The sequence below is a fragment of the Athene noctua genome, chromosome 4 (assembly GCF_965140245.1).
Source record: "Athene noctua chromosome 4, bAthNoc1.hap1.1, whole genome shotgun sequence".
Classification (NCBI taxonomy): Eukaryota; Metazoa; Chordata; class Aves; order Strigiformes; family Strigidae; genus Athene; species Athene noctua.
In genome coordinates this window covers 64575878-64593911 of record NC_134040.1, presented here as the reverse complement: position 1 = coordinate 64593911, position 18034 = coordinate 64575878, and the positions used below count along the sequence as shown (strand labels likewise).

Below are 18034 nucleotides of genomic sequence, written 5' to 3'. Positions count from 1 at the left end.
TCTGTGAATGAGCTCATCCTTTTGAATATGACTTACTAGAGTGTACTGCAGAACAGCAAGTGAGTAGCTTGGAGTGATGTTTAGGAATATGTAGGGCATTTGAAACTCATGCATTGGCAGTTGTATATTTATTATTCGAAGGCAGCTAACTGGAATTGAAACTGTGACAAAGGGATTTTTGTAAATGGGATTCCTGTTCACAGAAACACTAGAGCTAATACATAATAGAGCTAATACATAAAAGTTGATGATTGTTATGGTTTTATAGTGCTGTTCAAAACGCAATTTTTTTTGACTTGTGTGGTGAAGAATGTATTTAAAATTAGAAACTGGCCAAGCATACAAAAGGACCATTGAAAAAAGATATAAAATCCTGTCGTATGAAATGAAACAAATATAGAAAAAGCTTACATGGCATTCAGTAAGATAAGGTTAAAAGTAATTTTATCCGTTACAGTCTGGTTTGAACACTTGGTTTTGCTAAAATAATACTTAAAAACAGATGTGAATGTAAAATATTTCTGTATCATTTTTTTTAATAGATATTTTCTGTAGCAGGATTCATAGCTAATATCATTGTAGATAGTATTGTGAATGTGACATTAATGTATGAGCAAGTTTGATGTCCCATATATTTCTTAGTATGCCTTTATATATTTCTATGTGATACGGATTTTTTTGAAAAGCCTTAGAGAAAATGTCTGTTCTCTTGCAAAAGGCAGAAGAAGGTAAGATTTTCTGTGTTACGTTTATTATGCTCTTATGTTTTTCTCTTTCTCTATCTCTAAATTTGTCCTAATGCCTCAAAATATACTTTTTCCTCCTCTTTTCTGATGTGTTATTGTTTAACAGCAGTAATTGGGACTGGGATTCAGCCTGCTGGCTGCAGGCTGGGTTTGGAGGGTGTGGGTGCAGACCTGAGTTAGGAAGACCAAACAGAAGCCAAAACCGATGTGCATCCCTGTTCTGTGCAGGGATAACAAGGCTGTGACCTGGCCATACAAAACCTAGATTTGCCTCTGGACACAGGGTAAGGCAGGTTGGGTTTTGGCCGCAGTGAGCCAAGTGATAGTTTGTGATTTTACTGAACAGCAGTTTGGAAATGTCCTAGAATGAGGGAGGAAAGGAAAGGATGGAGCAAAGGTCCCTCTGGATTCTGTGAGGAGCCATGGACTTGGCTGTAGTGTGCCGAGCGTGCTAGTCACTGGGGGCTGAAGAGTGAAGTGGTGGCCCAGGTGACAGTTTTATCTGGGTGAGCAGGATCTGCTTTCTACAGAACATAGAACAATAGTTCTTTCTAATGATTGCTGGTTACTTCTCTATTTGTAGCTGATCTTGCCAATAGCTTCAGTCCATACCGAGAAGGCAGATTTGTTGAGAAACGACTGAGATCCTCTTCAGAAGGTACTGCTGGAGGCAGTCGGCTGATCATAAAACCAAAGGATGGAAATACAGAAGAGCTTAACAGCCTACGAAAGCAGAGAGCAAGCTCATCCTCTTCAAAAATGAACAGCATGGTGAGTTTTATTTCCATATGCCTAAGTTTTTGTTTTTCTGTGATTGGTGTAACTATAATGAGAAGCAGCAACTTTACAAGTAATGGATGATAATAAAGGGGGGAAAAAAACCCCAAGCTGTCTCAGGCTTCCAAAATATGATCCAGGCTCAGCTACAAATATTAAAAAGTATTTTTTTCAGGAGATGATGATGTGAAAACGTTTGCACATTTTCTGTGAAGAGATTCTTGGCATGCTTTGCTGATTAGCCTGGGAGAAAAATACTGGGAGACTGCAGCAAAATTCAGTATGACTATTTCTGAGGTTAAATACAGTGAACTACTTCGTGGCAACACTTGCTTTTTGCGTTCATGAAACAACTAACACAGTATGTCTGATGAGTGAGATGAGATTTAGATCAGAAATTGGATAGAGAGGAAGTTACCTGTAAAGAGGCTCGTTTGAAATGTCTGAGCGATCCCTTTCAAAACTGGTGATGAGTTTGAAAGCTTTCATCTGAGTGCAAGGTAAGGAGGGGAGGAAAGGATCTCGTGAACCCCTGTGGGTCCCGAGGACCAGAACAACTAAGACAGATCAGATAACTGTATGAGAGTACTTCTGAAACCTCCTCTAGTGAAGCAGTAGTAGAAGGAACTGACTGACTGACAGGTTTATGTGTTCCTATAGCCAGTGAGAATAAACATTTCAAGGTGAGTGTAATTTATACTTAGACATGTGCTCTCCGGTGAGTGAAGGAAATATTAAGATTGAACATCTACAGCAGTGGTATCTGCTCTTCAGCTTATGGGAATCACTAAGACAACTTTTATGGACATTATTAGATCAAAATATTTTATTCATCATGCTAGCTGAAAAAAGAAGGATTCACTTTGTACTCGTCTGAAAACAGCTTTTCTTGGAAAGCAAGAAGTAAGTTTCTTACCCCTGCCTAGTTTCTAAACAGATGTGTAAATTAAAGGGGTTTTCCTGTTTCAGGTTTACATAATAGCTATTGTGTTACAATGATGCAAGACCAAACACATCCCTGAGAGACTCAGATGTGAACACACAACTGCTCTTTTGAAGAGAGAATTTTTTCAGCTTTTCAGAGATGTGAAACTGATTGGTTCAAACTGACGTTAGATTTCCAGTTATGTGCTCTTTGGGTGGAGTTTTACAGTCTAATACAAAATCTCAACAACTCATACCATTGTTTAGACAACTTTTATGACTGTGTGCTGCTTTGGCTGCCCCTAAATGTAAAATCTTCTTTCTCACCCAAGAAGTCAAGGAAGGCTAAAATTGTCTTCCTTTGTGAGATTTGCCCATACTAGTTACTGGTTGGTCATTTTAAAATAGCTTCCCAGAGAAGGATCTAATTTAGTGTGAAATGCCTTTACAGAACCTGTGGTGGGAAACTGGGGTTTGGATGTTTCTCAAGAGGATGTGAAGTTTGTAGGTTTTTTTGGTATATCGCACCCATGAGTCTGAATGTATCATTCAAATGTTCCTTTGTGGCTGGGCTTACAAATGCTTCTGTGGACGGCAGGAGAAAATTACATCAGTACTAAGCACATTCTTACTATGTGTGGCCAATGCACAGCAGATTTTTCAGTGTACCAGTGTCCTGAAGCAATGGTCACTAAAAACACTCAACTAAAATGGAGTTACTTGATGTTTTTTACGGAAATGTTTGCCTGTGCACTCACTTTGTGTAACCTGGACAGATTGGATTACCTATACTTCAATGACAGGGTTATTCTCCTCTTAGCAGTATCAGATCGTGCAGATTTATTAGCATTCACTGATGAATTTTATATTCCCTGAGAGGGCAGGAGGCAAATTAATTTTAGGAAGGAAGCCTTTATGGTTTCTACATTGTTGCTAACTTCTCAGATGAAGTAGTACAGTAATGCAAAACTTATTTAAAAAAAAAACCCAAACAACCTTGATTTTTTTTTTTTTCCAATCCACTGGATTAATACATCCAGAGATACAGCATAGGAATAAAGAGATAGAATTGCTAAATAGTAGAAGAAACGTTTGCGCTATTAAAGCATATAGGTATAGCATGTTTTTCTGTTTCTGCAGGAAGATCACATTTAAGTATCTGTGAATAACATTTTTCCAAGCCAGAAAGAACATGATGACATTTAAAGATGCTGTTTCATGTAGGCATGCACAGTGTTACACAGATATAGTTCCTGTCCTAAAAGGCTGGTTAGCTGTGGCTCAAGCCTGTAAGCCTTATTTGGGTTGTTAGACCCAAGCTGTTAGGCAGATCTCTGTGTTAATTTTAATACTAGGCTAGACTGATGCCATAGTGCTTCATTCTATTTAGCCCTGTATTAATATTGGGAGTGTAATAATGATGGGACCAGGAAGGTGGCAACACAGGAACAACAGGAAGTAAGCAAACTGTGCATGGGAGTTAGGTGGTGATTTGAGTTTCTTCATGTTTTGTGTATGAAATCCACAGGGTTTTTTCCAGTTCCATTAGCAAGATTGTCCACAAATTCACAAGTGCTTGCTCACGCTTATTGGTATTGCAGTCACAGACCAAGAACTTTTACATCAAGATAATGGCATACTTATGCGTGAAGGTAAAATATATCCTGATACATATGGATATCACCTTCATATGTTAAGAAAAAATGCTAGATAAAAGCTTTTTTAGTAAAAAGTGAGGTATAAGAAGTAGTAAACCAACCAAAACCAACACTACACTCCCTTCCACACATGTGCCCCACCCCCCACCCCCCAAAAAAAATTCAAAAGAGTAAGCATTGTTTCCTGGAAGGAAGAGGAATTAAAAATGGAAGAAATTGAATGTCGTGATAATACATATCTGAACAGTAAAAAGGCCCCTTCAAAATACTTCTCACAAGCAATGTTTAGCAGCACAGTAACATATTGTTACCAGTGAATGATCTTAATGAACAATAAATACTAGGTAAAGAATTGGAGTTACTAAATAAAGTATTATTAAAAACCTTAACCTCATTTTCTCTTGTACCTAAAAAAAACATTAGTCACTCTTCTGTGGATACACGTATTCATTTTGTTCAATTTTGAAAGGAAATGAACCACAGGCATTTTAAGGGATAGCAAGTTCATGGGAGATGGCTGAGGCCTCCCTGACGAGGGCAGCACTGCTATTCAGTTGTCCTCCGAGGCACCAACTGAGTGGTAGTAGCTGTGGATGCTGGTTTTCTGGCATCATCCAGACATCATGTTAAGAGCTTTGTAGTGTAGAAGATACCCTTTCCTCACAAACTGAAGAAGGTCCTCCAAGACCCTGTTTGCTTTCTTTTTCTTCTTGGCAAGCAGTGTGGGTGGCTTCTGCTGAGGGGCTGGTGGGAGTAAGGAGCCAGAAGAACTGAGGGGATGCTAGGTTTTCACAGAGATGAGAAGAAGAAGAAGAAGAAAATTAGTATCTGAGAAACTGTTCTTCTTCCTAAACAACTTGCTCAGCAGAATATTCTTTCAGGATTGGTAGTGCTATTTCTGAAGGCGATAGATAAAAGCTTGGATAGGTGGATCTCCTAAATACTGAGAATGTGTATCAGAACTACAAAGATGGTCACCACCTCCCCCAGGAGTGGCATTAACTCGCTTGAGAGGTGTGGGAAGTAGTGATAATCTGGACAAGAGCAATGCTACTCATAAATGAGATTTAGGGAAATAAAACAGTCTTTCAAAGTAACTCTGCAAACATGCCAATTTCATAGTAATGTAAATAATGAACTAAAACAGACCCTTGAGATTAACTGCTTAGATTACTAAATATGCATTTTCCATCAGAATGGTTTCAAAGCCATCATTCTTGCAGTGACCGATTTCTTCCACAAGATGCCACAATTTCATTAAAAGTGGTTTCAGACTGTAGTACTACAGTTAACACATAAGGTGAAAACTGAAGTTAAGGACACCTTTTTGGAACAGTTTAATGCTGATTAGTCTATGCAGTATAATAGACCCTTTTCAAATGAACATGGTTGATACTGATGCACTTTAATTTATATTGCTATAGAAGCTATGGTCATTCAGATGTACCAACTATGAAGTCATCAGTTACAACTTAAAAAATTTACACATAACATGTAGACTAGTTAACTACGTCTCAGAAGATTGATAGCAGCTATAGCTGACCTCTCTGTTCTCTAGCTAGGTGGTTCTTTTTCTCTGAAAAAAGGCAAAAAGAAAGAAAGAAAATGCAAAGCAGCATGGTAAAATACCCGAATGACCTGAAATATGCAGCCCTGCAAGACCAATGAAAAGAATGTAAATGTAGGTCATTGAAATGTAGGAGAGAATTCGAATAACCACATTGAAAAAAATAGGATCACACCCAGATCACTGTAAATTCTTTAAGAGGATTAGGAGATAGAACAGCAGGAAAAAAGAGTTGATGTGTAAGAGTAGAAGTTGAGGTGTGTGTGAGCAAAAAATTTATCCATCACTCCTCAAAGTAGTGGCTAATATGGAAAGATGACTATCCCAAATACCACCTTTACCAGTAGTAGAGAGGAAATGTTTAAAAAAAACCCCTAAAAATTTATATATTTTTAAAAAAGATCCTGATAGAGATTTTTAAATACTAACAAATTACAGTCATTAAAACCAGATAGTCATAAAGGATGATACAAATGAAAGTAGCTGTATGTTACTACAAGTTAAAAAAAGTTCAGAGGATTGTTGGAGCTCCTAGACCACACTGCCCAAATTCAAGTTGTGAGCTGCACTGTGCTGTGTGCACACATGTGTTTTTACTCTTTCCAGAAATACGACTGCATACATGAGGCTGAACGGAACCGCCCACTTACATTTGGCTCTCTCAAATGTGTCTTTCTGTCCCTCTGCAATTGTTTACGTAGAAAATAATTGTCTGTATTTGTGACTGCTCCCTTGCACACACCTGACTATCAGCATATGTGTCATATAACTAAAAGAAACCTTATTTTTTTGATTTATCCTGTCTCAGTGAACATTGCAGGATGGCATTTCTCTGGGCACTCTCTCAAGCACAGGTCTTTCTTCAGTTTCTCATACTTGCATCTCCTCTAAATGTTGTCTATTTTTAATTTCTTAAATTCAGCTATAAGTTTTCATCTTTGCAGATAAAAGTATTTATGTTTGCCCTCAGTGCTGCATCATGCTCTTCTTTTGCCTAGAGCAAGGCACTTATGTCAGTCCAATTAGAGCTGCTCAACTTATTTTTCTGGATTGTTGCTCTGACTGTGCCATTTCTTTCTGTGCATCTTTCCCATGGTTACAATACATTAGATGAAACTGCTTGTTGCCAGTTAAAGGACTTTTATGACCTAAGGTCATCCTGTCTTTTTTCCCCTCAGCTTTAACAGTGATACAAGTCTTCATTGCCTGCTTGTCAAGCTGTCAAATAGCTGCATTCCTGTTTTCTCCTGCACTGCCTGTCATGCACTAGTGTAATTGCAGTTACCACAAAAGTTTCTTCATTTGCTTTCTCAATTTCAATTTTCTTTTTTTTTTGACTTCCCTACAAGTAACAACACAATACTGAACTAAGATAATTTTTCAAGATGCGTGTTCGTTCTGTATTACTGAGGCTTTTTTGCTTATGCATTCCATGCTGGCACTTGGGCAAAATCTCCTTTTCCTCATGCTTGTACTATGCTTATTATATGAGGATGCTCTGAGCATCTAACGTCTCAGTAAGTATATTTACAATATAAATTAAGAAAAGTATATGTATACCACTGTTGGGAAGGAGGGTAATATTTCATGGGCTACTGCAGGGTTAAATGTCATAATGGGAGGGGTTGAATATGTGAGTTAAGCATTAAATTTGTAAAATTAATAATTGACTACTTTAGTGTAGAGAGGGTTGTCTGCAACTGTGGGAAGACATAACAAAGGTAAATAATTTACACAGAAACAGTGAGATGCTAGCAAAAGAGATATGAACTGTAAGTATTTGAGATTCCTGCTGTATCTCTAGAGGGTGCAGAAAGGCAAAACATAGGTCACTTTAATGGAAATGTGTTATGGCCCCTGCTTGGAATGTCTGTTTATGATAATTATCTAATTAGCAGCTGGTGTCTAAATTATACTTAGGTGTCCTGGATATTCTGTGCGAGCAACTGTACCTAGGTTTTGATACCTAGGTGATTTGGGGTGACTTAGCAATTAATAATTAGGTTTCAAGTATATTTCAGAAATTGTACTTGCAATGATGGAACAGTTACCCAAACCACTGTATCCAAATCTATCCTTGTGTTTGATATTGTACATAATGAAGCCGTATCCAAATCTGCAGCTCATGGAAGTGTGACCAGTGCTTCTCAAAGATGACTTTACTTTTGGTGTTTCTTGAGTAATCTTATTATCAAGCACCAGTTCTAGCCTAGTTGCTACATCATGAAACGAACAACAGGATCCTGTGCCCCCATAGACTTCACTGAATGTACATGAATAAGGGCTAAAATGTTTTTTTGTGTTTCTCTTCTCTATGATGAATAGTATGACATTTTGCTGGTGTCTGATGAAGCACTGATTATGGGAAAAACTGGGTTGACTGCTAGTCTGGAGATGGTTGAAGTGATTTTTGTATTTGCTCCATGTTCCTTTAACATTATTTTCTTCTGCTCTTTTCTCCTTGAATATGGACTTGACCTTCCACTTCATACCTTCTGACAGTCTATGCTGAGACCATTTGGAAGATGAGATTTTTATGCAGTCTTTGGCCAACACATTAGGTGTCAGATGCTATTGAAAATACATGAGTTGAATGGTTTATGAGTTACAGTGTGTGACCAGTAGATTTAAAAGTGGAATTGAAGGTGGTTGTTTTTGTGACCTGTAAATGTGACCTGTAGCAGCTTGAGGAAATCCTATGGGATACACTCTCCATCTACAGGCTGGAGACACATTAATGATTAATGTCTTAACAGCAGATAAGCTTCTGTCTTGACAGCCTGCACTGGAAAGGCAGTGAATGAAAGTTATGGAAAGGATTTGAGTGCTCAGGGTTTCAGTTCAGGTTCAGAAAACAATCCCCAAACAAAAGAACCTTTTTAAGATATACCACAACTGTTATAAAAATAGGAATATAAAAATGCAAAATGCACACGCTCCTTTAATGTCCTCTGCACAGGCTTCTTAATAACTAACAACGTTATGTTTTATCTGAATAACTGTAAACTTGTTAACTTGCTATACATATATGTGGTATCTGTGATATTCATGAAAGTTTTTTTCGTAGTTAAAATAGATGTTACATTTTGTTCTGTCACTGAATTATGGGATTTCCCCTTAATACAAATTCCTCTCTGCTATGCTGGGCATCTCAGGGAAGAATATTTAGGAACATCAGTTCTTACTGAACTGTTCAAGCAAACCCTGTAAGACAGCAGTTCACCCTTCATGTGAAGTGGACTTGACAGCATTCATTTATAACTATCTTTGTACCTAAAGTAACAAAATTTCCCCTTTTGCAATGAATTTGGCGTTTTGCTCCTTTGTGGAAAGAGTCTGTGGAAGCCACTTAAAGTTACTACTTTGATAATATAAGGCTGAACAGTGCTATCTAAATAGGAGTAAACTGCTGACTGTAGGTAAGTAGTAATTTGGGACATATTTTTAATTTAGCGTGGATAAAGTGCCTTTCACATACTACTAACATAAAAAAAAATGAAAGTGGCAAATTGGGATTTAAGCATTTTGTCTGTGATTTTTAGGTCAAGTCAACTGGAAGCTTTTCAGCTAAACACCCAGTGGGAAATTAATGTCTGTAGCATAATATACATTTCTTAACGTATTAGGAACCTGTGAAAATCAGATTGCAGTTGTTAGGCACTTTGAATTAATTATTGAGATCAAGGAACTAGCCGAAATCAATTTAGATGTGACAATATTTATACTATGATGTTCTATGCACTTCTTTAAGGACATAACGATTATAGCCCAAAAAAGGGTAAACTGTTATTCTAACATTGCTGTAATTATTCTGATTGAACAGAGTAATGTTAATAGAGGTAGAAGATATGATGAGTTATTAGCAATTTTAAATTCTGGAGAGGACAAATATATTGTTATGTAGTGAAAAGGGGACAGAATTAGTTCTTTTAGTTATGTCAGGGGTTAACCCCAGCGGGCAGCTCATCACCATGAAGCTGCTCGCTTACAGCCTCCATCAGGATGAGGAGGATAATCAGAATGGTAAAAGTGCAAAAACTTGAGGGTTGAGATAAAGACGGTTTAACAGGTAAAGCAAAAGCACAAGCAAAGCACAAAAAGGAATTCATTCACCAGTTCCCATCGGCAGGCAGTGTTCAGCTATTTCCAGGAAAGCAGGTCCCCATCACATGTGCTTGGGAGGACAGATGCCATAACTGCAAATATCCCCCCTTCTTCCTTCTTTCCCCCAGCTTTTATTGCTGAGCACAACATCGTATGGTCAGGGATATCCCTTTGGTCAGTTGGGGTCAGCTGTCCTGGTTGTGTGCCCTATCAGCCTCTTGCGCACACTCAGCCTACTCACTGGTGGGCAGTGTGAGGAGCAGAAAAAGCCTTGACACTATGCAAGCACTGCTCAGCAATAGCTAAAACACCCCTCCCTGTGTTATCAGCACTGTTTTCATCACAGATCCAAAACATAGCACCGTGCAGACTACTATGAAGAAATTTAACTCTTTCCCAGTCAAAACCAGTACAAGCTGAGTATCCGATATTTTCTTGTGAAGTTGTAATATGAGAGTACTTGCTGTTAAGTATTGTCTGAACTAATTTACAGGGACCAGAATTTTAAAACTACAGATGGGTGTCGTCCATAATGTTATGTTTATTTTTCTGGAATACTTAGCTGTTTAATTGAGACGCAAAAATCTAAGTGTAAACCACACGTAATTAATGTTTTTTTTTTCTAACAAAACACACTTCTGTGCTAGTCTCACTACTTTCCCCAAACAATTTTGCCAGTTAATGTTAATAGAAAGTGTGTTCCAAAGCTGCTTATCTTCTTGAACTGATATTGTTTTTAAGGATTTATTTTCCTACATGAAGGGGAAGGTTTCTTTCTGTACAGAAATATCTGGTAATGTGTTAAAATGCACAGTAATGATCAATGTTGTTTAAAGAGATAACTGTATTTGTCAAGCAAAAGCAGCTTTGTTCTTTTTTGATTTTATTTTTTTTTCATTTTACTTTCCTATTAATTATCACATTTTCCACAAGCACAACATGTTCTGAGTACAGTAGCAAAATTATTATGCCGTGTTGTTGGGGGGGAAAAAACCCAACATTCTGTGGTCTTCAGTCTGTGCATGTGGGCTACTAAAATCTGCATGTCACTACCTACATGCCACCTTCAAAGAAACAACTGATTTGTGGTGAAGACCTTTACCTTCTGAGCAGTGCCTGTCATGCTGTCGAGATGTGAGAAAGGGATTTACCAAGGATCTAACAATCCTCTGACAAATATAATCAATACTCCCTACTGACTGTCACAGTAGATTAATCAGTAGTAGGAGAGGAACAGAGTCACTGAGATTGGAAGGCATCTCTGGAGATTGTCTGGTCCGATGCCTCTGCTCAAAACAGGGTCAGCTGGGGTTTACCCAGGGACGTGTCTAGTTAGGTTTTGAACATCCCTGAGGGTGAAGATTTCAGAACCTCTCTTGGCAACCTGTCCAGGTTTTTGTCAAATCTTATGGTTTAAAAAAACCCCAAACCTTTCCCTTGGGTTTTTTGTATTTCAGTTTGCACCTTCTCATCTATTCACTGGGTATCACTAAGAGGAGTCTGGCTCTGTTGTCATTATTCCCCACTGTATGTCAGATGCTCGAAACCCTTTGATACTGGTAAGAGATGAGAGTCCAAGGTTGAAATGCAAGGGCAGAGAGCTGCAGGGAATACTGAACAGAGCTCTTTTGACACCTCCCATTGCATTCCCAACTCATTTATTGGGTCAGTGAGCTCTGCCCAGTCATGCTCTGCCTGCAGACGTGCTTTGGTGGGAAGAAATCATAAATTCACAGGAACTGGGATCATCCCCATATGTACACACACCCTCTTACATTTCCCTATCCTTTGGTATGGACCAGGTCTGCCAGAGAAAGGAAGAAGCTGATAGGGAATTCCTGTGACATACTACAATGGTGGATAGGAAAGTAGAAGTGTAAGGGGGTGTGGAGGAGGCAACCAGGACTCTTAACAAATGTTTCTGAAGGAATCGGAAGAGTACCACTTGATATACCCTGTGTGCTTCTTCTACAATGAGATCTCAGGGGAACCTGAGAGTTATCATTAATGGAGACAGATTATAAGGTTATGTGACCTAGTGTGGCTGATCTAATATAGGTATTTCAATTACTACACTGGAATTTTAAGTAAAAGAGAGGTCTTTATGCAATAAATAATATACTTAAGTGGAAAAATCTTTCTAGCCAGTATTGGTAACAAAAAGTACTACTTAAGAAAAAAAGGTAAATAATTTTAATTTAATTCCTTTTATGCACTGGAAGGTTACCGCCATGTCTTTTATCTTGGAAGAGCACTGGCAGTTTTTCTGCAGCTGTGGTATATCTTCTCAAGTTAGCATATGCAAATAGTACATACAATAGGAAAACAGAAATCACTAGATGACTTCTCTAAGGGAGACAGTTAATGGAGACCTAATTCACTGAAGAATACAAATTAAGCAATGTCTTGGGTTTTTCATCATCTAGGTCAGATGATTCACAGGTAGTTTATACTCACTTGTTTTTTATGAAAACAAAAATAGAAAAATTGCCACAATCTTGTTCATAGAGTACTAACCTATCTCCTCTCCTTTCTTGTGCACATCATTTCCTGCTGAATAGCAGGTCCCTTGAACAATGTGACCAAGAATGGTCTTTCAGTGAGAGTTCTGCACAGCTTTCCTGTAAGCTGCCTGTTTGTATTTTTTGCTTATGTGAGAATAAATTCAGAATAAATACAGCATTTTTTTCCTCCAGGTTAAGGAATTCAGGGTAGGGTGCTGTTTCCATGCCTTTGATCCCTTTCGCTGATAAAAAGAAGGTAATGGAGTGAGAAATGGAAATGCTGTTGAGTCACTTGTTTGGTCATTATATTCGCAGTTCTTGTCTTGCCAGTCTGCCGCTGAAGGCAATGCTAGGTGAACCTTGGGTTGAGGATGTGGCAGTGGCTGGAAAACTAGCTGCAGACCTCAAAGGCTTGACGTTTAGAACAACAGTGTTTTCTGATTTAGAGTCAAATGCCTGCTAGCCCGTTAAAGACTCAGGATCACATTTTGCATGTGATGTTAATGATTGAAATATGGAAATTAGGTTTGGGAATGCTTATCTAGGTTAATTCACCTTTTAACAGAGGAATAGGCAAAAATATATCATTCAGAAAATGAATGAGGTGTTAAAACACATCTTGTTGCCTCAGAGATAATTTTCTTTATTCATAGCATTCATTCAGTAAAACTAATAAAATTCATTGAAATAACGTAGGCCTGGTGAATAGCTTAATGTCTTTCTTTTTAAGTTTTCATAACTCACTGAATAGATGTTTTCATCATTCAAACCACACACAACCCCCCAAACAACACAACCCTTTCTGAAATTAATACACTTTAATTTCAAGACAGCAATGTATATTCTTGTATTTGAATGCTTGATAAAGAAACAAGCATTCTGCATGGTTGTGCTTTGAGAAGATTTCTTGATTTTGAAGAATATTAGTGTCAGATAATTGTCTAGAATTTATAATTACATAAACAGTGGATAGTTGTTATGATTTGGAGCTGATAGTCAGAAGAACATTGGTACTTGAGAAGTAGTAGTAAGTAATAGCTCGAACAGTGCAAGGCACTTATAAAATGCAGTGTTTGATACCAAAGAAAACCTGGGGAGGTTAGTTAAAAAGTTAGTAATGGCTTGCTCAGGACTTTGAACATCTGCAACAGTATGGGGAGATATATTCAATCCAAGGCTCATGGAAGATTCTCCACCAAAGTCTATTGCGGTTGCTCAGACAGATATCTTGGATAACAAGAAGGGCTTAAATTTTTCTTGCTTAAGTGTTTGTTATTCATATGCATGTTTTAAATTACACTCCCACATACCCACCCTGTTATGTCTGTTTCTGTAAAACAGGCAGCACTGTAGCTGAACTCATGTTGTCTCCTAAAAATGACTCCTATAAGATTCTTCACTGGATAAATTTTTTGAGTATATCAAAGGAAATGAGGTTGGTTTTGACTGCTCCAAAAATCAGAAGTTTGCATTTGCATGAGAAGTCTCCTGTCATCTTTTTTTGGCATGTTGTAGTTGATGAGAGTAAGACACACCAGTTCTGAAATACTTACTCTAACCTGAAATGATGAGATTTTCAGTGTCTGAAATATCTTTTGAGGAAATTATCCCAAAATAAACATTGTGAAACTTGTGTTGTGCAAAGTGAAATGAGTAAATAGTGGGAGGGAACACTTAGTTAAATGAAACTGCCTTTCTAAATAGGAAGACGTGGCAGACTGTTCCCTGTCAGACTTTTGTCTTTATAAATTTGCCAACTTTTGAAATCTGGCTCCTTACTAGAGTGGAGGAAGTGGGAGTGGGGAAAGTCAGGACCTGATCCAAAGAGGAGTGAGGAGGTTAAAGAAAGGGTAGGACTTACTGGAGGATGGGCTATGTTCCTATTAGAAAATGGGGAGGATTATGAAGTGCTGGTAAGAGAGGGAGGGTTGAAAGTAAGAAAACTGGGATTGAGTGTGGGGTGGAGTTCACTGCAGGTAACGTGAAAAAAGAAGTGATAAAGCATTGAGAAGGAAAGAAGTTTAGAGGCAATTTGGGTCTAGTGAAGCTCTGAAAGTTAAGAGGATGGGAAGTAGGTCAGTGGAAGGAGCTGGAAAGATGGGAGAGAGATTTTCTGTGTTTTTGTAAATCAGGCAGGGATTAAGGGAGAAGCTGGGAACTAAACAGGTCAAGAGCTGACAGAACTGGTTGCCAAGAAAAATTTGTAACCTTTCTGTTACCTCAAATATTGAAATCCAGGGGTTAGTCTTATTATCTATGAATATTTGCTCTAAGGGACCGTGTTCAGAGGAAAATAAGTCAGCCTGTAAAATATGCATTGCTGGCAGCAACCTGTCAGGCATTTCAGCTGAAAGAGGGAAGTAATGCAATTTTCCTACTGTAAATGTGGCAGTGGGGATGGTAGTATTAAGTCTTTTTTGTATTTTCATTAGTCACAATTTAACAGAGTTTTTCCTTCAGATGAAAATAAGGAGTTGTCATTTTTGTCTTTTTAAGAACTGAAATGACATGGAAAGCAATTTGATCTTGTTATCAAAGCTATACCTTTTCTTTTGAAACACTTTACCTGCTCTGAGCATCTAAAAGGGGAAAGAAAAAAAAAGGAAAGGGAATATTTTTGCATCTTGTTTCATAGAGATTTATGCCTATAACTTCTATTCAAGTGAGCTCTGATCAAATTTAAATCACAAAGTATTCCCAGCACTGACATCTTCCCTAATTTGTTAATTCAAGTCTTTATACAAAATCCATTTTTTCCTTTCTGATGTGACAATTATATGCTCTTTTTGCAATAGACTGCAATATTTCTTTTTCTGTATCTTTTTCTCCTTTCACCTGATATTTACCAGGGGCAAGTGTTTTCACAGCTGTTGTTTAGATGTCACTGTTGTGTCCCTTATTTTGTGGGTATATAACATAGGAAATATTTTTTGCTTTACTCTGTGAATAAGGCTTATGTGATGAATTGTTTCCTTAAATGATTTCGCATTCTTCAGGGCAATATCTAAAAATATAAATGTGACACATTAAAAGGAATTTATGAACAGTTTCAGAACAAGACTGAGGCTGTATTAAGTGGATTTAGATGAAGAGGGGAAAAAAAAAAGCAGTCAGTAGAGACCACAAACTCTTTTATGGACAGAATTGTATTCAGGAGAGCATATTCCTGCAGATAGAAAAGTAAGCTTCTGAAATGAATTCTGTGTGTCTAATGTGTTGATATTTCTAAGGGATTTATTAAAAGATGTGGTGTCACCCATTTATTCATACTGTACTTGGAATGTTTTAACCCTATGCTTCAGGGGTTCTGCTGGACAGAAAATTCTGTGATCAAAAATAACCAAGCAACAGTTGGATCAATTAACCCCAGTTTGGTTCACTGTAGTCATGATACCACGCTGCAGAGTGTGATGTGGGCATAGGAGAATTGCTAGTTGAGGGTGGCAAGTGGAGAAAACATCTTTTTTGATGTGGCTGGTACCTTAAAGTGCATGTCAAACTACAGCCTTGTGCGGGAGATTGGAGACTGGCTGCTGCTGGTGATGTGATGCTAGGTCAGCCTCATAGTGATATAAAGATTTTCTGAGATGCCTATTTACATGTGCCTTTTTCACACCTACACTGTTAAACTGATCACTAGAGATAAGTTTCAGGAATTTTTTTTTTTTTCCCCGTATGTCAGACAAAAGGTAACTTTTGGGAACTTTTGTCTTTCCACATACCTTAGAATGTTGTTCTTTGTATTGCCTATTCCTATGCCAGAGGAAGTGTGCATGCAATCATTAAAGATTATGCAGAATGAAAAATTAATAAAGGAAATTAAGACAGAGTCATGACTGGGCTTCAGATGCTGCTTGCTCCCAGGCACATGTTAAGGATATGTGTTTTATGTAACGCAGTGTCTAATTAATGTAAATAAGTTCTCAGCTAATCTCAGTCATGCATAAAATTAACTTGTTTTCACACTGAATCCCTTCTAAATCTGAATCCTTTGTATTGGAAGAAGAGGTTAAAATAAAGGAGGATTACATTCTATGCTTTGATCACAGTGGGAAAATTTTTATGTCTTAAACAAGACTCATCATCAATAAGTGAGAACTACCTCTATTTCAGAGACAAGCTGTCAAACTATTCATACTGCTTTTCAGGTTTCTAAGAGCAGAAGGGAAGCAGAAGTAAAGTTAATTCCTCAAAACAGTATGGTTTGGTAACAAGATATGTTCAGAACTGGTACATTTACATGAAATAGAGTGTTCCTGAGGTCTTGTGAATGTATATATTCATAAATATGCATATACTTTTATTTATCTTGGCATTTCTAAAATAAGAAAATAACGGAAAAATAAAAAGTCCTCCGTACTTTTCTGTGCCCAGATGCAAAATCAGGAGTAAAACAACCCCTTGAGAAGTGAGTAGCAACCTATGAAGCTTATTTGTGCAAATGAAATCTTCACAACAGACGGATTTAGGGTGGGGGTTTGTGGATGTCAGATTCTTCATTGCCGGTATTAGGCACTGATAAGACAAGACATGGAATTCTCAGCGTGTTGGTGTCTTTGTAAGGTTTTTATTTCAAAGAAATACAGATACATGAATAAAAACCTTGAACTTAAGTGAAAGGAATAGTCAGGCATTCAGCCACGGTTCATGAATCACAGCAGTTTTTGTTTTAATAACTTGAGTTGTGAAACTGGATGCCAAACTATTCTGAACTCAGTGCTTTAAGTGGACTCAGTTGTCTACTGGAAGGACCTACAGGTGGAAAAGAATAGAAGTGAAGCAGGGATGCTATGCTTACTAACAGAAGAAAGGCAGGCACCATTAATGCATGGTTTTGCTACCGGGTAGCATTCACCCTTCTATACAGTCTGCATAACAAAGGCATTTGTGGCATTATTAAATGCTATGAAATGATACACTGATTTCTTGAGGCATATTTATTGCTGCAATGTAGGAGGTCTGTAAGGTCTATTAACTGGAGAAGTTCAAAGATATCTGTTGTTGTTCAATATTTATTTTAAAAAAAATTTCCATGCAGCAGGGTGTCTGATAAAAGGTTTTAGGATCTTCTGTTGTCCCTGTAATGTGCGTTTCAGTTTCACAGAATCAGAGAATCACATTAGTTTTTTTAATGGATCTCTTCTTTTTGGAGCTAACACATGAAGCTGCTAAAACTAAATTGTTCATAAGCCTGGGTGGTGGTGTTGTGAGGAAAGAAAAGCCAATGTTCCTATGGGTAAGTAAAAACTTTTTCATGATCATATGCTTGAATTGTTATTGCATGTTTTAAGAGTTGGTGAACAAACTCATCACTTGTTATTCTGTCTCTATGTTGTGATGGCAAACAGTATTTCTTTACCAAAAATAGAACAAACACTGCAGGTTCTGTCAAGGGCTTTGTTCAAGCTTAGAATTGTTTGGCAAATAACAAAGGAAATTTCAGATTTTATTCATTCTACATATTTCAAAGGTCGAAAGATGCACCTTCAGGCAACGTTTTTGTTATAGATGTACTGCAAGTTTTTTTCATATTCAAGGTGAGCAGAAGGGATTAGCAGATCCTAACATGAATTAGAATTTCATTTCAGACCTGAGTTCCATTTTGATATGCTGTTGCTACATACAGGGTTTGCACGCTAGTGTTACAAAAGCCACATGCTAATAGGTATTTGTAGGGAATGTTATACTTCAAAGTTCAAGCAATATGTAATACAGGGAAGACTGAAATCATAAAAGTTTTTACTCGTATGGGTG

At 37.6% G+C, this 18034-nt stretch overlaps 1 protein-coding gene across 1 annotated transcript in view; it reads left to right on the top strand.

The window, feature by feature from the left end:
• Window positions 1–18034, top strand: part of LOC141960443 (serine-rich coiled-coil domain-containing protein 1-like) — a 133959-nt gene that overhangs the window by 37407 nt on the left and 78518 nt on the right. The window contains exon 4 of the mRNA XM_074905942.1: window positions 1330–1517. Coding sequence (XP_074762043.1) covers window positions 1330–1517 — 188 coding nt within the window. The remainder of the gene's footprint in view (window positions 1–1329; window positions 1518–18034) is intronic.